Source organism: Periophthalmus magnuspinnatus, chromosome 19 (genome assembly GCF_009829125.3).
Source record: "Periophthalmus magnuspinnatus isolate fPerMag1 chromosome 19, fPerMag1.2.pri, whole genome shotgun sequence".
Lineage (NCBI taxonomy): Eukaryota > Metazoa > Chordata > Actinopteri > Gobiiformes > Gobiidae > Periophthalmus > Periophthalmus magnuspinnatus.
The window spans coordinates 10,969,296-10,990,763 of NC_047144.1; the positions used below are offsets into that span (position 1 = coordinate 10,969,296).

General features: G+C 36.3%; 2 protein-coding genes across 3 annotated transcripts; one reads left to right on the forward strand and one right to left on the reverse strand.

Annotated features, from left to right (window-relative positions):
* Nucleotides 1-186: 186 nt before the first annotated feature.
* On the forward strand, nt 187-21,043 carry acsf2 (acyl-CoA synthetase family member 2). Its single transcript, XM_033984204.2, has 16 exons — nt 187-545; nt 1,564-1,759; nt 6,440-6,568; nt 6,889-6,942; nt 7,020-7,138; nt 8,184-8,346; nt 8,583-8,678; nt 9,473-9,624; nt 10,886-10,977; nt 11,085-11,161; nt 17,973-18,080; nt 18,166-18,317; nt 18,695-18,836; nt 18,928-19,038; nt 19,135-19,203; nt 20,048-21,043. Exons 1-16 carry the CDS (start codon nt 424-426, stop codon nt 20,099-20,101), a joined length of 1,836 nt encoding a protein of 611 aa, XP_033840095.1. The 5' UTR covers nt 187-423; the 3' UTR covers nt 20,102-21,043.
* On the reverse strand, nt 11,627-16,105 carry chad (chondroadherin). Of its 2 annotated transcripts, XM_033985103.2 has the most exons (4): nt 15,152-16,105; nt 13,254-13,417; nt 12,478-12,644; nt 11,627-11,870 (listed from the first exon to the last, which is right to left on the reverse strand). In XM_033985103.2, exons 1-4 carry the CDS (start codon nt 15,935-15,937, stop codon nt 11,851-11,853), a joined length of 1,137 nt encoding a protein of 378 aa, XP_033840994.1. In that variant the 5' UTR covers nt 15,938-16,105; the 3' UTR covers nt 11,627-11,850. The 2 variants fall into 2 exon arrangements, with proteins under 2 accessions (XP_033840994.1, XP_055085635.1); XM_055229660.1 differs by lacking the exon at nt 11,627-11,870 and having other exon boundaries at nt 12,405-12,644.
* Nucleotides 21,044-21,468: the final 425 nt, after the last annotated feature.

Sequence of the window (21,468 nt, forward strand, 5' to 3'; positions counted from 1 at the left end):
GAATGTATAATACATATAATACAAGATCTACTTAGTCATAGACCTGCTGCTAATAAGAGATGAGAAAATAATGTTTTAATAGTGTGGTTGAACATCTCTAAATCTATAGCCCTATCTGATGTGAATGGGTTTTGCAGAACAATTATTCCTTGTTCCTTTTTTCCTCATGACGCCTCCTTCAGGTTCAAAGAGAGATTGCACTTTTGAATCAACAAAGCCAGTTGTGGATCAAGGTCCGTGCGTAGGCCAGAGTTACTGTTCTGCCACTTCCACTGTAGTAGTTTTTGTGAGTACCTCCAGAGTGATACTGGCGAGCTTTCCCTGCGGTGTCATCCAGTTTCTTGTTGCAGAGGCGCGCGGGAGCTGAGGCTTCTCCAACTGGGTGCGGTGTTTTCTTCTGTTACACGCAGCGATCCATTCACCATGATGCCGAAATTTGCACTATGTTCCAAATTTCTTCGCAACCTTACACCGCTTTCCAAGAATGAATTTTTACTGTGGAGGCAGTGGACTCGCCCTCCTGCCGCGCTGCCTGCAACTAGTCGGTGAGTCAAGAAGGAAACGATGAGGTTTAATTATAAAAGTGAAGGTTAACAGTAGTGCACTGATTGAAATAACTTAATATTCATCAAATCAGCGCCATTAACGAAAGTATTTGTACGTAACAATAACATGATCGTCTTAAGTTACGTTTTTTTCTGCACAAGTAACAATTGCGGTTGCATAACATTAAAAGTAGATCAACACGCTGATTTGACATGTAACGCACAGCACATTTTAGGCTCCTGTACTTGCACAAAAGTTGCAGGTTTGCGTCTTACACCAACGAATATTGTTGATTTAGTCGTGTTCATTTAAGTTAGGTTACACTTTTACAGCCTGTAGGAACTGAAACAATAAAAGGGGTGGGCACAAAAGATCCCTGGGTTTCTTGTGAGGCTACTTGGGCACTCTGCCACTGCATTTTTCTCTTTTATCAGCCATCATCAAGAACAAAACGTTGCATTAAAGGGTCCATATTGTATTACAGGGATATTAGGCTGTTTTCTGATCTTTATTATAAGGTTGTTTCCTCGTCAAAAACAAGTACATTTTTGCAAAACATAGGACCTTTAAATAGTTTAATCTAGTCCAAATTGTTTGCAAAAAGCAGTTCCATCCTCTTCACCCCATCAGCTCTGTCCCCTGAGGTCAGAAAGTGCCTTGTGGACTATTCTTTACAGCTGACTACATACACTTTCTGGCCCCTTTAAATTTGAACCAAAATGACTTTTCTCTTCCTAAGTATTTAATGTAATCATAATGTAACTGCGGTAGGATGACAAGCTTTTGTGTTGGCCATTTGTCAGTGCATCTGTGGGCAATGTGCATAGTCTATTGGTTAAATAGTGTCACGGTGGCACAAGTGATCAGGTCAACTCTTGCGCAAACCCATTTTTATTCAAAGTAGGACTGTTTATCGTTAACTGTTAATTGGATTTTTTTTTCCGAAGGAACATTATGATCTAGGATTAATCAAGTTTTGTAATAAATACAATTTTAACTTCTTTCTCTCTCCAATAGATGCATTCACGTTGACAGCCCGCCCCTCATTCCAACCCTAACCACCAGTTATGCCCACGGGACGTCCAGTGTTTCTCTTTTACATGCAACTATCCCAGAAATCCTGCTCAGCACAGTGGAGCGGATCCCAGACCGGGAGGCTGTGCTTTTCCTGAAGGAAGGGGTCAGAAAAACCTTTGCACAGTTTCAAGAAGATGTAAGTAATTAAGGCACAAGAATCTCACAGATCTATTTATATTTATTTATTTATTTTGGATACCATTATCTCTGTTTCAAGGGAATCCTTTTCTTTCTATTCACACACTGCTCAAACAAGAACAAGAAAATGCTTTGCATACACAAAACAGGAAACACAAGTTGAGTAGATTCAGGAAACAGCAAGGAAACAGTTGTTCTATTTGATACAAGCACATGGTGTCATAAGATTTGTGAATAAGGAGTCAAGCACAGTGATAGATCTTAATGATGTAGGGAGATTACTCCAGTTGTCAGGGGCACTGTAACAAAAGGCCTCTCAGTCTCTTTGTTGATCCTAGTAGTTAGGGAGGAGTATTACAAATCTCTTAAGGAATATGAGGAGATAGGCATTGCCAGACATTCTAGATATTCTTGTAGATATGGAGGACATTGACTGTTTTTATGAGTTGTTTTTTTTATTTTTTATTCAATTGTCGATATAATTTTTTATCAACAATATTATTATTTTTTCTTTAAAGGTGCACTGTGTAACTTTTTTAATGGTGGGTAGGCTACCTGTTTGTCTCCATGGAGATTTTATTGTTCCATACTATAGTATTGAACATATCAATCTAGCCTTTATTCAATTACACATATTTTTATTGTTCAAAAATATCTTGAAAAACATGCATTCGTACTGTGAGATTTGCCTCTCCCTAAAGCTGACCTGTCACTTGGCCTTGTGACAAGCCTTGTCTCCATGCAGATAGATAAGTTTAACTGTGGAGCATTATAGACAAAGATCTCTCCATGGAGATAAGCTGGTGGCGGACCCTCCACCAGAAAAGTTTTGCCATTAGTTTTAAAGTGTAAAGTTTTACCCAGCATTTAAAGATTAGTTTTAACAAGGTATAATATTGTGAGAGAGTCAGTGTCTTTTGTTGCAAAATCTTTCAATCATTACCTTCATATTTGGATCTTGGACATGTGAGTCTCTCATAAGCTTAATTTAACACAGGCTCAAAGGTATTCTGCCCTTGTACAACAATTTACAACAGTTTAATCACAAAGTCACAGCAAAGACAAGCAATAATAAAATTAATTAAGTCATAGATACAGGAGATGAGATAATGAAAGTGATAGAATATATATATATATTATTGTTTTTTATCAATAGCTGTCACTTTTGCAAATCTTAAATAATGCACTTTATATAAGTTATTCACTGAAAAGCCAAAAACCTATACTCTGTGACCTTTCCCCCAGTAACTTAAAGCGTAACTGCAGCTGTACATCCGACAACAGTTTAGACATGCTCAGACTGTAAACCACTCCACCACTGCAAATAAAAACTGAGATGTCAACCAGGGCAGTGTAGCATAGAAGCTACTTACTTATGTATTTGACTAAGGGCTTTTCAACATGATATATATATATATAATTTAACTAGGCAAATAGATACGAACCTATAGGTACGAATCAGGTCTAGGTTCAGCAACAGTCTGTGCTCAAAGACTGAGGTCAGCTGACACCTGAATATACTGAATGACCAGGTTATTCCATCAATGGATTTTTTTTCTTCCCTGATGGCACGGGCATATTCCAAGATGACAATGATAGGATTCATCAAGCTCAAATTGTGAAAGAGTGGTTCAGGGAGCAGGAGACATCATTTTCACACATGGATTGTCCAGCACAGAGTCCAGACCTTAACCCCATTGAGAATCTTTGGGATGTGCTGGAGAAGGCTTTGTGCAGAAGTCACTATTATTGGATTATTGATTTGTGTCATTTGTTAACCTGCAAGATTAAATATTGTTGATCAGCAACAGTGACTTTACAGTAGATTTAGAGAAACAGAACAGGCACCCATGACTTTTTTGGGTTACTCTATTTTTGTAGTTGATGGGAGGAATCATTGTTTCTAATCATCATACTTCTAATTACAAAGGAACCAATAATCAACCATTACAATAACTAATATAAGCATATAATTGGCAATTAAATAAAACACCTGTAATCGAATAAGTGGAAGATAGACAGGTCTAATGCTACACTGTAGAACACTGCAGGCAAAGCAATAAAATGTCAATAGAGACAAGCAGATTGCGGTCCACCACTAGAAAAGTTTCATTGTGCCCCTTTACCTGGTTTATGAGGTGGTGAATTTTAACTTTGCCCTGTGCTGTTTGCACGAAGACTTTTTTCATTATTCCAGTTTAATTAATTTCAATTCAATTTCAATTTAATATTTTATTTCATTCATTAAAACAAAACAATCCGCATAACTGCATACAGTATTACGGCTTTTGTACAATTTTGTTAAGTGAATGAAAGGGCACAGAAAGAAGCAAAAAGCTTGTAATATCTGCCCCTCATCAACTCTGACTTCTTATTCACTACATTATACAAAGTCAAACATAAATGTACAGCTACTTTACGAAAAAAAAAACACAAAATCATCCTGTCACATATCAGTTATATATTTTCTTAATAATGATAATTTCAAACTTTTCTTAAACATATAAATGGATTTGGATTCTTTAATATTACTTTCTAGGCTGTTCCAAAGACTGACTCCCTTGATTGAAATACATCTTTCCTTTGGTTTTGTTCTGAACACTGGTTTAGAAAATACATCAGTTCCTCTTAATTGATATCTATTTTCTCTCTTTCAAAATCTATTTTGCAACTTCTCTGGTAACACTTTTTGATGAGCTTTGTACATGGTTTTAAGAATGCCATATTCCACCAATTCGTTAAATTTCAACGTTTCTAACTGAATAAAAATTGGATTTGTATGTTCTCTATATCCACTTCCATTGATAACTCTAATAGCACGCTTCTGTAACAGAAAAACTGGTTCAATGTAGGTTTTACAAGCACTTCCCCACACTTCAATGCAATATGTCAAATATGGAACGATCAATGTGTTATACAATAAGAACAATGCATCTCTGTTGAGACTCTTTCACCTTGTGTAATACGGCTATGGTTTGTGATACTTTTGATCTTACTTGCTCTATGTGGGATTTCCACGTCAGCTGTTCATCAATCATAACTCCTAAAAAACGAAATGTACTTGTTCTTTCTATCTCTAATCCTTGTGTGAATAATCTTACCTCTAAATCTTTCTTTTTACAACTAAAGACCATAAATTTAGTTTTGCTAATGTTTATAGATAGCTTGTTAGCATTGAACCATTTTAATATTTTTTTAAACTCATCTTCTACATTTTTTATAACCTCATTTATGTTTTTTCCTGAGTAAAATAATGTGGTATCATCAGCAAACAAGATGCAATTTAGTAATTTTGATACAGACATAAGATCATTCACATAAAGGAGAAAAAGTACTGGCCCCAAGACCGAACCTTGGGGTACCCCACACGTTACTTGATGATGTCCTGATTTTATGTTGTTAATTTCCACAAATTGATAACGGTTCATTAAGTAACTTGTGACCCATTTGTGTGGTACACCTCGTATACCATACTTGTATAACTTCTGTAATAATATTTCATGATCTAGAGTATCAAATGCTTTTTGAAGATCGACAAAGATACTAACTAAATATTGTTTCTTGTCCATGGCATTAGGGATTTCTTCAGCTAGATCCATTAATGCTGTGGCGGTTGAATGATTGGAATGAAATCCATGTTGGTTCTTACTTAAAATTTTGTATTTTCCAATAAATTTAGTTAATCTGCTAACAAATAGTTTCTCTAAAATTTTTGAGAACTGCGAAAGCAGTGATACAGGTCTATAATTTGAGAAATCATTTTTATTTCCTTTTTTAAAAAGTGGAATGACTCTGGCCACTTTCATGTGATCTGGAAATATTCCTGTGCTGAATGAAAGATTACATATATATGTGAAAGGCTCAATAACAACGTTTATCACTTTCTTGATCAATAACATATTAATATCAGTGTAATCATTAGATTTTTTTATTTGGACAATTTTGAACAATTGTCAAGACTTCATTTGCCTGCACACTCTCCAAAAACATACTGTTTACATTATCAGCTATTGCTCCATCATTGTTGCTTTCTTTTGGGATATTGTTTGATAAATTTGGGCCAATGTTAGAAAAGTAATGATTAAATTCGTTAACAATTTCTTCTTTCCCAAAAATATCTACATTATTTTTTGTAAAATAGTTTGGAATATTTGAAGTTACCTTACCTTTTTGCAAGACCATGTTTATTATACCCCATGTATTTTTTATATTGTTTTTGTTCTCATCCAATAATTTGGTGTAGTAATCTTTTTTTTGTCTTCTCATAATTGATACAAGCTTGTTTTTATGTTTTTTATACCTAACTTCTGAATCTTTTGTTCTCAATTTGAGAAATCTTCTGTAAAGACAATTTTTCTTCCTACATGCGTTTTTCAATCCGTTTGTCATCCATGGATTAAGAGTATTTTTCTTATCGTGTGCACATATTTTTGTAATTTTGCAGTTTTTGTCATAAATTGAGAAACGTTGTCATGAAAGCGTTATAAGCACTATTTAGATTATTTGTATATACATGATTCCAATTTTAATTAATTAATTAGTCATCAGACCATACGCATGTCACTAGTAATACTGACACACCACTCCTGCTTTGTCAATACTGTTGTTTCACTACCTTAAGACCATTTTAATCTATATGTCAATGACTTTATCCCATGTTATTCTCCTGTCAATGCAGGTGGATCAGACGGCAGCGGGCCTCCTCGCCATCGGGCTAAAAAAGGGAGACCGGCTCGGCATGTGGGGACCCAATATTTATGAATGGGTGTTGTTGCAGTTTGCCACGGCTAAAGCTGGCATTATACTGGTGCGTAAGATTATTTATGACATTGACTTTTGATTTTATTAAACACACAATCACCTATAAGAAAAGTTAAACACAAATTGTTTCTACTTTATTATGCATTTTAGAGCTACCTCGACAAGTGAATTCTCCAGTTTGAGCATTTTTGACTAATGACCAATGAAATAATTTACTATAGTTACATCAAGCTTACATATGCCCTTACATATGGAGGTCAGGAGGTATGAAATAGAACACGTATTTTACTTGTACAGACTGCTCAAGTTAATTAATAAAATAGACTTGTCAAGTCATCTGAACTTTAAACTGTTTCACTGCTGCAGGTGTCTGTGAACCCAGCATACCAGGTCAGAGAGGTGGAGTACGCCTTAAAGAAGGTTAGTCAAGTTACATGATGTGAAATGACTTGTCTGTACTTGTTTGTGATATGAATACTTTGCTCCTCTCTGCTCAGGTCAGCTGTAATGCCATAGTGTGCCCCACTCAGTTTCTGACTCAAAAATACTCAAAAATGCTCAGAGAGATCTGTCCTGAGTTAGACACCTGTGCCCCTGGAGCCCTCAAGAGTAAAAGGTATGGAGCTCACATTTGGCTTATGTTACAAATGATGTTTTTGCCTTCACTATTTAGCAGGAAATATGTTGATTTCATCTTATTGTTGTGGAAAAATTACCGTTCTAGATGAAATGTAATCCATTTACAAAGCTCGGTGAGTTTTGCAATACAGGAAAAAAGGTTTATTGTTTGTTAACAGCAGATACAGACAGGACAGGGCCCACAGACTGGTAGCCTCCTGGCCACTCCCCCCAGTTCCCCTCTCACTCTAAGTCCAAGTCTCAACAACTCAACCCCCAGCATCTGAGCTCTGACTATTTTATCCCAGAATGACAATGCTACATACATTTCAAAGCAGAGTGACTTTTGTTTCACAGCCATGAGATAATGAACTTAGACATGTATTACAACAACGAGTTTCCTGTGGGATGGAGACAGAGCCTTCACACATGTTAATGTGTAGTCTGGGTCTAACAGACTGATGTGATCTCACACATGTGATCAAATGCACTTAAAGACAACATGAATATACTTAAATTTCCATCACAATTATTTCACCTTTCAAACCCCAGCCTTTCCCACTATAGTGACATTTCTGTTTAATAATATGAGGTTATGTCAAAGTGGTGATAATAAACATGCATTAAAATGATCTTGAGAATTAAAACAGAAATAAGAAAATTATATAGCAAAGTTGTCTACCCAATAGTTAAGAAACAATTATCAGAACATGGATTTTCTATTTGAAGCCTCTGCCTCAATAAAACAGTGATTAAGACCCCTGCCCTTGTGCTTGGTGGTGGTGATGTAGATGTAGTGGTTTTATTGCACATATGTGGTTATTATCATCTTGACATCGTGGGTTTGCCTCCGCTTTTCTCTACCCGCTTTCTCCCTCTTTCATACTATAGCTGTCCTGTCCAGTAAATCTTTCGGGCCAGAAATGTTGAAAAATAAAAAAATAAAGACTCTCCTCCTTGTCTAAAAAAATCTAATTCTACAACAAACACACTTTGCTTCAGTAGAAGGTAAACTGAAAGATCCCTGTGTATTTGCCATGTAGGTTACCTGATCTGCAAACAGTGATAGTTCTGGACAGTCGAGAGCCAGGGATGTTTCATTTTGATGACATCATGCAGGCGGGAGACAGCCAACATAAACGGGAGCTTCAGGATCTGCAGAAGAAACTCTGCTTTGACGACCCCATCAACATCCAGTTCACATCGGTGAGGCAACAAGTTCATATGGACACTTGTAGGTTAGATTTTCATGATAATAATGACCAAGATATTCATGACTTTAACACATGTCTATTCAGCAACATAAAATTCATACAAAAGCCAAGGATCGATTCTTGGTTTGCATGACAATTTTACTGATGTCTCGCTCTACTCTTCATTTCACATTGTAGACTGAGAAAAAAAAAAAAATGTTATCGTCATTCAAATATATTTATTACCAGGGCACAACTGGAACTCCGAAGGGTGCAACTTTGTCCCACCACAACATCGTAAACGATGCGTATTATGTTGGCCGGCGGTTTGGGTACCACTGGAAGGTAAGTCAAGTGTGGACCTATTATGAACTGAGATGAGGTCAATTAAGTTTTATAGTTTAGACTTCAGAGACAGTGACAGAGGAAATTGTTGATGACTAGAAGTAGATATAGATATAAGTGAGTTTAATATGTTTTTTATTCATTTTAATTAACTGTAAGTTTTACATAGCTCATGTCAACAGCACTCTGCCTAATTGCACTGCTAGTTTTGCACTGCTGTTCTGTTCATACTGTACATATTTTGTATTTAAGTCTATTTTGTTCTATGACTTTATTTTATGCATGTCTTTTTTATCACAGTTTTTATTTTACTATTATTATTCTTGTTTTATGTTGCAGCATATAATCAAAGCAAACAAAATGTTTAAATTTTGGCAGTAAGACTCTCCTGTGATCCTGGTTCTGAATTTGATAGACAGCTCATATTTTGTCAATATTTTCCAGATTGAATTGGTTTGAAAATACATAGAGCAGGGATATTATCAGCAAAAAGTAGATTTTAAGGTGATTTTAAGGTGATTTTAAACCTAAAGTTATTGATGTTGTCGTAAGCTTTAAATCATCCATCAGTGATCCATAGTCAAAAGGTTTCAAATGTTAACCATTTAGACTATATGGTTTAAGGCAACCGACCTCAATTCTGAAGAAAGTTTGATAGAAGAATAATTTTTTTCTTGTGAGAAAAAAGATACAAATAATAAGGTTAGATGGACACATAAAAGACAGAAAAAACTATGTTGCTACATTTTTAAAGTTGTTTATCATATTGTGTTAATGATGTTCTCCTCCTGTAGCCCCACACTCGGATCTGCCTCCCCGTGCCTCTGTACCACTGTTTCGGTTCAGTGGGAGGTGGGATGTGTGCGGCTGTACATGGGACAACTCTTGTGTTTCCATCTCCGGGGTATAATTCAAAGGCCAACCTAGAAGCAATGGAGAGTGAAAGGTAACACTGTCCATATTACAAATGGTTTTGAATAACAATGATGAAGGCTTTGGTTTTTGTTCCCTAGTTTTCATGTCATAAAAATACATTTTATATTATTACTTATTATTACTCCTAAGGCCATAAGTTGTAAGACCAAAACCATTTTAACATTTGCATTTTGCACATATTGATAACTTTGGATTTACTATGCTATGACATTTCATTGATTTATGAAGATCCTACAGTGAATGGAGCTTTCAGACACTTTGTTTGGTGGTAACTACATGCAAACTAAAACTAGGTCAGTAACTAATGAACTATGGTTTTGAGAGTCATGAAGACTGCCTTGAAATATTCTATGAATAACTTGCAGTGGGTGTAGCTTACATTAAGTTTAAAAACAGTATCAAAGCTCACCGTTGTATGTTTTCAAGCACAGCAAACAATAATATTTCACAGACCAAATCTGATTAATAAGTGTTGTATTTTATTCTTATGTTAATAGATCTTATTTTTATATTGTCACATTGCACATTATTGGGCTGCAGACTACTCATTTAGGAAACTCACTCACAAACTTACAAAACCTATTTGAAAATCTGTCCACAGATTTGCAGACACATATCTCATTGATTGTTGAAAGAAGCTCGACTAGTGCAAACCGGTTCTCACTGTCTCTGCAGCATGTACAGATGTATGTAATGTATTACAAATGACTGTATAGTGTTAAACAAGGCTAAATAGAAAATTTACTCTGTTGCTTTAACGTCGCCACTGTACATGCGGTGTTTCTGGCTCTTCATATCAGTAGCCCATTTTCTAAGTGAGATCCTGGTTCAGATTTGGGGTTTTTTTTTGGGGGGGGGGATTTGAAAGGACAATACCAGCTGTTTCGTAGGCCATGCAACAACATAAAGACCATCTGTTTAAGAGAAAACTGGAAAGGCCAAAGGCTCGGCCTCCTTATGAAGTACAATGGCTTTATTTTATTCAGCAATGTGGTCTCATAAAATGTTTCCACAGAAAAAAAGTAAACCTAAACCTACTTCTGCTATTAGTATTATTCCTGCTGTTGCTGCTACTACTTCTACTTATTTATACAAATATTATTTACAATTGTGTATTAACACAATACTTTTCCAGTCATCTCTGTACTTCCAAATAAATGTTTCTACTCTTTCTTTTGTGAATTCTTACCACAATTTCCCTTATTTCACTTTTAAGAAACATACAGAATAGTGTCACCATTAGATGTTTTATTTTTATTTTTATTTACCAGATGTACTATTGTCTACGGGACCCCGACTATGTACGTGGACATGGTCAACCAGCCGGACATCCATAAGTATGACCTGTCATCAGTGGAATCAGGTGAGTCTTGTATTTTATATGGAGTATAATTTTAATATTTGCATAATAAAATCTATGCAACTATTATTCCTATAATGTAATGTGTATCAATCCATCTATTTGTGTAGGGATCATGGCTGGTTCTCCGTGTCCTCCAGAACTGATGAAAAAAGTGATATCTGTAATGGGTGTGAATGGAATAACAGTGAGTAATATATTCAATACAATGCACAAAACATGCTCAAAACACAAACATGCAATGTTAAGCCTTTAGCCACAAGAGGGCGACACTTTCTTATGTAATGCTCAAGGAAATTTAATCTAATAAATACAGAAATAAATCATGACAATTTGATGAAGTAAGCAAAATATAAGGCAGGATGAGTCTTTTGTAGAGATTTATTGGTAGTGAAACTGTTATCACTCCATTGTCCAGATAATTACAGATTATGAATAAACATGATATGCATAGAATATGGCATTTAGACATTTACAGAGACAGAAAAAAAACAGAAAGAGAATTATTGTACATAATACTAGACTTGGTTAAATTGTATCTTATTTACATACTTTTGACACTTACATATTTGCTTTTACAAATGGATTTTGCAATAATGGCAACATTTATTACGCAATAGAAAAAAAATACTGTGTTTTATTCATTTTTCAGACATAAGTTAAATTTAATTTAAATGGGGGAATCATGGAAATTGGTAAATACATTATGCGTTCTCCATTTAGCTACATACCTGTCAAACCAGCTTCAATATACACAAAAAAACAATTGATATGAATGAACTTCTTATGATTAATTTACGCAATGTGTCATTATATTGATTTTACAAATGCTTATTGTTCTAAAGAATGAGTAAGGCTTTTCCATGTTGCTGCTGTTCATGTCAATAGGCCGTTTCCTGTGAAAAAACAAAATGAGCAGCCAATTTAAACACTAAGAAAAACAGGAGCAGTGGAGCTGAATGAAAAGTTTATGACAGGTTTGACTGGGATCAACCACATGTAAGGGATGTGGTTCAGAAAATTACAAATGTTTTGAAGTCAATTACAGAGCATCATTTATGTGGGAAAAACAACAGTGCTAGTGCAGCCAGGAGTCTGAGCTTTCACATGAGGCCTGTTCATTATATACTGAGAATGAGAAAAACTTGTATGTATCCTCCCAGGTTAAGGCACTGGCAACCCAAGTTCAGTTGTGATTTTAGCTCCTTTTATAAACCATTGTACAGTAATGAAGACTTACTCTTTTAACTCTTTAAAATTGCTATTTACTTATTGCTCTACAACATTTCATTAATTAAACACATAAGATGTATTTTCCTTTTGATGTTTGGGTGTTTTTTTTAGTTTGCATTCAGTGTGAAGGAGACTAAAGAGTGACGAGAGTTATTAAATTGTCAGAGCCAGAAATGAATCAGCAAAATCAGCCTACCAAAAGTACTTAACTGAATTATAACTAAATCCATTAGTTTTCAAGTCAACTGTGCCGTTTCCCTCCTGCTGTACCTGTAGTTGTTGTGTTCATTGACGTGTGCCCTTTGTTTTGCCCCTGTTTTTTTTTCTGTTTGGGTCTGCAGCTGCTGAAGGCAGAGCTGTCCCGGACCTGCCTGCCCTTCTGCTGAGCCGGAGAGGCACACAGGGCATCAGTGCGGATACGGGTAGTGTCCATCCACCTATAAGGCAAAAAATAAATAAAAATAGCGATACGATTATTATCAGAAGAAGCATCGTGATTTTAATGATTATTTCCATTATCTACATTACCATTCCTCATGTTCTCACCTTTATGAACTCAAATTGTCTGAATGAACACATTTTTAAAAAGCACTTTACTTTTAGATTGACTTTTTTGGAGCCTAGATTGAAGCAAAAATTGATTCATGGCTTGGTAGCAAAATGGCTGAATGGCTAGCACCCTCTGCTCACAGCAAATAGGTTCCGACTCCTGGGACTTTGCATGCTTTTCCCTGTGTTTGGCGGGTTTCCTCTGGGCATTCCAATTTCCCCCATCAAACCAAAACATGCAGAAACTAGTCCTTCAGCTAAGGTATGATCTGGAGATGGGTCAAATGCATAGAATGAATTTCTCTCAAGGGACCAATAAATGATACCTTACCTTATTTTTGCTTTTTAAATGGACACTATTCACTATTTTTAAGTTGTTATGATTATGTTGTTACCTGAAAGATCACAGTTGTTGATTAACTAAATAATGTTGACATCTCAATAAGCAGCATACAGCCAGGTTAATTTGAAAATGCAAGTATAGTTATCAGTTATACTTCTTGAGTGGAGCGAGCGAGCAGCTGCAGGTCCATGGGTTGTTGAACAGGGTCAGGTTGGTCAGGGTCCCATACTCCAGACTTCTGGGGAGGGTCCTGAGTCTGTTGTTGTCCAGGTAAAGAGACTTGATGGCAGTAACACCAGTGAATGCTCCATCTGAGAACTAGAGAAAGATATAAACGTTTCACCAAGTCTATATTGGATATTATGAAATCTTCTTTATATTTGAACCAACATTAACCTCTTCAGTAACTTGTATCTGAGTGGATTTTTTGTTGAATTTGTCCTCATATGTGCAACATATTTGGTGACTGTCTGACCATATCATCTAGTCATTCTTTCTGGCTTTTGATACCAATGCTGAAGATTCAGTTGTCCCAGTTTGGTCATGGTTTTATCCCAGTTTAGTCCGAATGTAGACTTTCTGGGGTCCCCTTTTTGTTCTGGTTTAGTACTGGTTTAGTCTAGGGTATAGTGCTGCTTAATATTATATCCCATTTACTAACATATTCCATAATATATAATGCAAAGATAGAAATGGTGCTGTTAACTTTACCTATCTGTGCCATGGCCGTAATATTTTGGTTGATGCATATGGCAGATTTAGTACCACACCCTCAGTCTGACCCTATGTCCTGTCTGTGAGATGCAGGGGAATCTCTCTAGTCCTGCTCAGTAATGAAAGCCCTCTCTCATCCTTCTCTATGCAAACACAGATTTTCTCTGGGCTCCTTTTCCACTTCAAGGGTGCTAAAAACTTCAGAGAGGTGCTAGCTGGGCCCAAGTGCGTCGTGTCAAGTTTGAGAGACAACCCTTTGAAATAGTTTTGGATGAAGGATGAGGGGTGTGTGCACTTTTGGAAATTTCCACTGTGAACCTGCACACGGCATGGTATTTTAAAGCAATGGAAGATGGAGGACTTCCAAAATGTCTAAGATGTTTTTTGAAGTCTCTCTGCCGTGTCTCTCTCTGCAAGTCTCTTCTCTGCCAGGAAAGGCTCGCAAAGGACCCAATTGTCCATTCAAGTTTAGAGATGGCTAGCTAAAAATACATCAGTTCATAGCCCTAAGGAACACGTCTGTTTACTGGTGTAGGTCCTAACCCCTCCTGAACTGTTTACTAGACCTGGCCAAAGCACGAGGAGAAAACGCATGAACTCAAAATAACTGCTGTGTAATAATTAGACTCGTGGACATGCTTGGAAGGAGTCCAGCAAACAAAAACACGCTAAAAATACCTGCATCCACACCGCTCCTAGATGGCTTGTTAGTTTACCATTTACTCTGTAATGCTTTCATACTTAAGCATTATAGAGCTAATATAAAGGGAATCTAATAATAATATTTAATGATTTGTATGACATTGGTTGTTCTGACTGTAGTAATATTACTATATATAATAAATACCCAGGCCATGGTTAATTGCAGTCATGTAACTCCCAAGTTATTGGAGATTGGGAAATGCTTCTGTTACTTAAGACATAGTTGCATATCAATTAAATGCAGTTTATGGGATAGACACATTACAATTAATCCTGACTCCTTGAGACTTTAGTTATCATATTTTTAAATGTGACAGACTGCACACGTAAGAACATACAATGTACTTGCTACAGACTGGAAGAAGTGATGACAAAACACGAATATGCATGTTACTAGAGCATAATAGATGTATAGATATACTAAATCGGTAGTTGATTAACTGTTTTTGCATTTTTTTACCCTGGCTAAAATGTTTATTTTGTAGCATCCAGTAATTTCATTTCACACGGATGTTTTGTTAGATGCCCTTATGCCACCCTCGTCATTTTGGGCTTAGGACCAGTACAAAAACTACAGAATATATAAAGATACCTACCCTATTAGTTTTACTTTACTTCTTAATGCAGCAGACTTACCTTCTCCAGCCCCATATTGTCCAAGTACAGTCTCTCCATGTATCGCCCAAAGCTCTGGAACGCCAGGTCTGGGAGGGTCTTCATGGGGTTCCTGCTAAGGGTCAGTTCCTCCACCACTCTCAGTTTACTCATGGCTGCAATGGGATAGGTGGCCATTCTGTTCCCATCCAAGTGCAGGATAGCCAGGTTCTCCACTTCATCCAGGGATCCAGGCTGCAGCGTGGTCAGAGTATTGTTGGCCATGTGAAGCCAACGCAGGTCTTTGGCTCCTGTGAACGTCCCAGGACGAAGCTCTCTTAGTCTATTGTTGTTCAGCTGTAATATAAACAGATTTATCATAGGTGAGAAAAGCCCTTTTGCCAATTCGGTGATCTGGTTTCCATCTAGATACAGATATGTCAGTCCTGTTAAGTCTTCAAATGCGCCTGGTTTGATGGTAGTGATCTCATTGTTGGATAGATAGAGATAAGCAAGTTTTGTAAGGCCTTTAAACGCCTGTGAGCCAATTTCTCTGAGCTGGCAATGCTGCATATGTAGTGAAATCAATCCTTTACTGTCACTGAAAGCCCCAGTGGGAATGTTGCCTAGGTTGTTCCTTTGGAGATTGAGCAGTTGAGTAGTTTCGGAAACTCTTGGTATCTTCTTGAGCTTCACGTTAAAACAGATGACGTGCAGTAGGTCGCTGTGGCAATGGCATAAGTCCGGACATTGCCCTGGAGCGCCTGTGACCGCTGGACCCAAAATCAGGAGAGAGGTCCCCAACAATAGCCAGCTAACACAACGCATGCTGTAGATGATGTAGAGGAGCGTACTGGTGCACTGCTCCGAGGTGTACGGCACTCTTACGCAAAGTAGAAAAGAAAACGCGTGGTCAAGTTTGTTATGGTGCCTCAAAGGTGAGTGAGCAAAGGTGGGCTGAGCTGAGAAATTCACTTTGAGTGGAGGAGGATGGCCAGTCACTGCACACTGCACTATTTATAACATTTACTTTGAGAAAAAAAGAGAAAAAAGTGGAGGGCTTGTCGCGTGTTGAGCTGAGAGGAGTGTAAGTGTCTGAGAGTTAACCCCAAATGAGCTTCAATAGGATAGTATGCATACTTATTTACATTACCCTTCTGTGATCTTTGGTTTGAACGTAACATAATTTTTTGTTTTTATTCTTATTTTATTTTAAATTCATACAAACACTTAGTGCTAGTCAGTTATTATTATTATTTTCAAATTAACGTTTAGATTTATATCTTCATTTCTGAAAATTGCTAATACATGTAATATTGTTACATTTTGTACTTGTTTTTAGGTACACAATTTTAACATCTGCACAACAGTTGGAAAATATCCTTTTGGCTAATTCTGGTGCATTTACACTGTCCTTGTCAAAGATAATTTAATTAAATTTCTTACACTGTTTAAATAATTTATTATAGATTCATATATTTATCAAAACAGTGACAAAACATTTGTTTTTCATATTTGCATCTTAAATTGTATGTTGGCTGTTAATTTTCTCATCTTTGGCTGTACAGTTTGGCTGTAGATAATTTAGTCATCGTTGTCTCACATTTTAGTGATCTACAGGTGTACATTAACTAACGTGTCATGAGGTCAAACCTGAGCCCAGACTTCTGTATTGTTTCTTCAGTCTGCGGTTTGGGTAAAAAAAAGCCACTCGTGTGCGGTCGTTTTATAACCTGTAATTGGCTCCAGATGTTTGGCCAGAGGTGTTTAAAATCATAACAATGGCAAAGGATACTTCCATCATCCCAGGAATGCAACTTCAACATGCCACTTTACGTTCCTGCTTGCATATTTCCTCTCTCTGCCTTGTAGTTATGTAATCGCCACAATCACATTTTTATGACCAAAAGAATATCTTGTTTCAATGGTGGGATTCATTAGTCTGTAAGTTATTTTTCAAAGCGTGTTCCTGGCAGCACAGGGAATTGTAAAAACAGATTTGAACCCATAATTAGCCCAAAAGCAATTGTATTCCAATCCACAGCTTTATGCTTTTCCAAAATGCAGGTTTAGAGTTTGGCTTCAGGTTGTTTCAGGTAAATGACAGATGGACTCAGCCATCTTAAAAGAATCTAGAGTTTACTTACCAAATGTACCATTTTATTGGGAATATCAACACTTTCCATTTTTCAGATGAATCTTCTCAGTTGCTGTAAGTTCAGTTTCCTATGTTAGTCACATACATATTTGCTGATGATATTGTGTAGATTTTTATACATAGACATGCATATTATACAGTTCTACCACTTCACAAAAAAGCACATGCTATCTGTACATTTTTTTGTATTTTGGGAGATGCTACTTTTGAGTAATTATATTTTTGTTTCTGGGCTTAAAGGCACATTACATTAGTTCAGTATTCATTTACAGTAATTTTCAATTATTGCCATGTCAGGTTAAGTCTATAACCACAGCTTCTTGGGACAGACTGATGTAGCAGGAACTTATTAAACCACAATAACAATAACACATTCAGACATGTTGGCTGCCCAAGACGCAATGCCATATGATGTCGGCCTAAAGAGCTGGTAGCCAACAACACTCTGGTTTGTAGATGACTAACCCTATTTAATCTGTCTGCTTACTTGATAAAAAATGTACAAAACTTAAGCATTTGGTATACTATTTTATTGATCAACAAGGGAAATTATTTGGACACAGTAGATCATACATTACAATATAATAGTTATGTTACCTTCCTTTCTTAAAGTATTATTGTGGTCCTTGTTCTTTTCCACTGTTAAGCACGGGTTGCTGGTTTGTATGAAATGTGCTGTGAGATGGGTTTGTTTGTTTTTTTCAGATTGGCTATGGCACCACAGAAAACAGCCCAGTGACATTTTGTGGAACTCCTTCTGACAGTATGGAGAGAAAGTGTGAGACCGTAGGGTACATCCTTGACCACGTTGAGGTAGAGGATGGAACATTTTCAGAAATTACAATGTCACAGTATTTGCAAAGTAGACAATACTTGATATCTGTACTTGTGTCCACAGGCTAAAATAGTGAACCCCAGTACAAGGCAGATAGTCCCTCTGGGGGAGCTGGGAGAGGTAATGATCAGGGGCTTTTGTGTGATGCTTGGTTACTGGGGTGATAAGGACAAAACTGATGAGTGCATCTCCAGAGACGGCTGGTACAAAACTGGGTGAGTGTCTTCTAGATAATATTTCATATGTATCATTTTCATAGCATGTTAATACATTGAAATATAGGACAGATGTTTTTCTTTTTTTCCATTGCTTAATAGGCTTGTCCGAAATATTGAAAATCAGATGCTAATCGTAACTAAAACCATTACTGAAAATATAAGTATTGATACAAAAGAAATCACAAAATTTCTCCTTTCCTGAGCAGTTTTAGGGGCAGCTTTATCAAAACTAGTTTTAGACCACATGGTAACATGTTGAATGTACAATTATTTTGTGTTGAATATTACATTTTGTTATCTTGTATTGTAGAATTTGCGATTTTTGTATCGTGACAAAACTATTGTTTAATGAATTTATACGTTTTGTTTTTCAGGGACATTGGCAAAATGGATGGATTCAGCTACCTGCGCATTGAAGGCAGAATTAAAGACATGATCATCAGAGGAGGAGAGAACATTTATCCTGCTGAGATTGAGCAGTTTCTTCACACACACCCAAAAGTGAAAGAGGCTCAGGTAAGAAAACAAACTGTTAAATACAAACCAGGTACTCTGTATGTGCCAGGTTTGTACTGTGTATACTAAAACAGTATGTAACTGTGTGCAGGTAGTAGGAATAAAGGACGAACGAATGGGTGAGGAGCTCTGTGCTTGTATCAAGCTTGTTGATGGACAGGAATGCACACCAGAAGAAATCAAAGCTTTCTGTAAAAATAATGTAAGCTTGTTATAAATTGTATTTTTTTAACAATAACTGACATTTTATGTTTATTCACAACAAACTTCACACTGTTTAAATTTGTGTGTTTGACAGATTGCTCACTTTAAAATTCCTCGCTACATTCTTTTTGTCACAAGTTACCCACTCACAGTTACTGGAAAGGTAATTCATCTTCATTTTATACCTCATCATTACAAAATAGGAAATATAATGTGCGTGTTATATTCTTACCAAATGTATATTGCAAAATGCACACGTTAGATCAAAGTTATTATTACTACTATTACTTATTAAGGCGTTCCCAAAAACAGACAGATTGCAATTCTGCTTTTATGTTTCTTTCATGAGATGCTAGCTAAAATAAATTATTGTAGACATGTGGTTGTGTTTGAATGGTCCTGCCCTAGATGCCCAGACAGGAGGAAAAAGAGCTATTAGTTAGTCTGCACGCAAACCATGTCCTGCTAGATTAATTGAGAGTCAGCCCACCTCGTCCCATCAGGGACCACCCTTCAGATAAAGAGGGACTGAGAGTCAGTGGGCTCAGGCTATTGTAGTTATGTATAGGTTATAGTTGTTTGTTTTTTTAGAATCAGAATTAATTATAGACTGGTGGAATTTGTTTCCAGTTCAGAAAAACATATTCTCATTATCTGTGTCAGTTTCAAACAGAAAGGGTTCTTATAACAGGTAATTACATACACAAGTGTGAACAGGTAAGGAGCAGTGCATGTGCGATGTGTCTGTAGTACATTGTGTCTACGGATTGGAGAGTGTTATTTATTTTTATTCTTGAATTATATTTGTGATAATGATCTGATTTCTAGAGAAAAAAAAATGTGTGCATGTCCATGTTAATCATTTTTGCTTTTCTCTGAGTGATGTAGTCTTAGAGCAGTAGATTGCTGATATGGATTTATTGGTGTATTCTTTATCAGTTATAATGGTACCATGTTGAGATATGCTTTAAAACATTTATTTATCTTTCCTTTTATTTTTTCATCAGATCCAGAAAATAAAACTACGTGAGATAGCAGAGGAACAACTCAGAGTGGAGTGACATCTGCTATAATGATTCTTTTTTCATTAAATATATTCATCCATTCTCAATATTCAGGTTCAATCACCCTTTATACATGAAGCAATGGTGGTGTGAGAGTAATATTATTCAAATGAAATCCTACAGGTACTGTACAAATCATGCGGAACAAGTGCACCAAACCAACCTTGTTTTTAAGATCCAGAAAGCCATACAATATTTTTTTTACGACATGAAATAAAGTTTTTATGACTTTATTAAAACCAGGCGTGGGCGTTTCTCTTTTTACGGGAAGAGCAGGGCTTTTTATTGATCTCGATGGCAGGTGCTTACCTTTGAGCCACTGGAATGTGATTCAGACTCATGCACGCTTACACAAACACAGTGAGAACATGAGAACATAGTGCAGTTTGAAATGGACAAGTGTTACAGAGCCGACTTTAACCCAAAACTGTAAAGAATTTCCTCTTGGGCCCGTCCTGGTCCATGTGCCATGCACCTGACGCTGGGCTTAAAGATTGGATGTCATTTTCTGTCTAGACCTGAAGGACTCAACCCAGAAATAGCTCTTTAAAAGCCTGGGCAAAAACAAATAGTGCTCTCAACACTAATGGAGAACCCCAAGTTTATTTAAGATTTTTTTATTTTGCATATTTTTGGACTGGAACAAAATCCTTCAGGATGTGGTATGCTCATAGCAAGTGCCAGATATAAGGGCCAGCCAATTAAAATTAACCTGCGCAGTGGCATTTGCCTGGTATGCTGTAAATCTGAGCCAGAAGAATGTACTGTACAAATGGTTTGAAAACAAAGAGTCCCGAGTAAATTTAGTAATCCATCTTTTCAATACTATATTTTTAGTGTCAAGTGATGTTTTTGTACTACTTGCTATATTTTAAACATGTACTGCAATAATATTGAAAGTATTTTAGTTTAAACTGTTTCTATCTTTGTATAAAATACCAACTGCATACCGACTGTTAAACTGTGGTAAAAAAATTCTAAAAATACCCACATGTGGACTGCAAGCCAAAAATATATATGGATGGTAACAATTCAGGCTTATCTTTTAAATCCATATCAATAAAATCGATCGATACATTTAAAAAAAAATCTGATTAAGGATCATTAATTTGCTAATGATAAGTGGAATATACAAGTTCTATTGACTTGGCAACCTGCTTAGCCCTGATCTATCAATTCTCCTAACATAAACATTTTGTGAATAAACAAAATCTAGTCCCATAATGGATAGATTTAACATAAAACATAATAAAAGTATGAAAGTACATAATACATGAACTGAAATGCAATTGTGATCTAGATTCTAGAAAACCAATACAAAATGAGGGTAGGCAAAATGAAAATTGGTACAGATTTGTGATTTG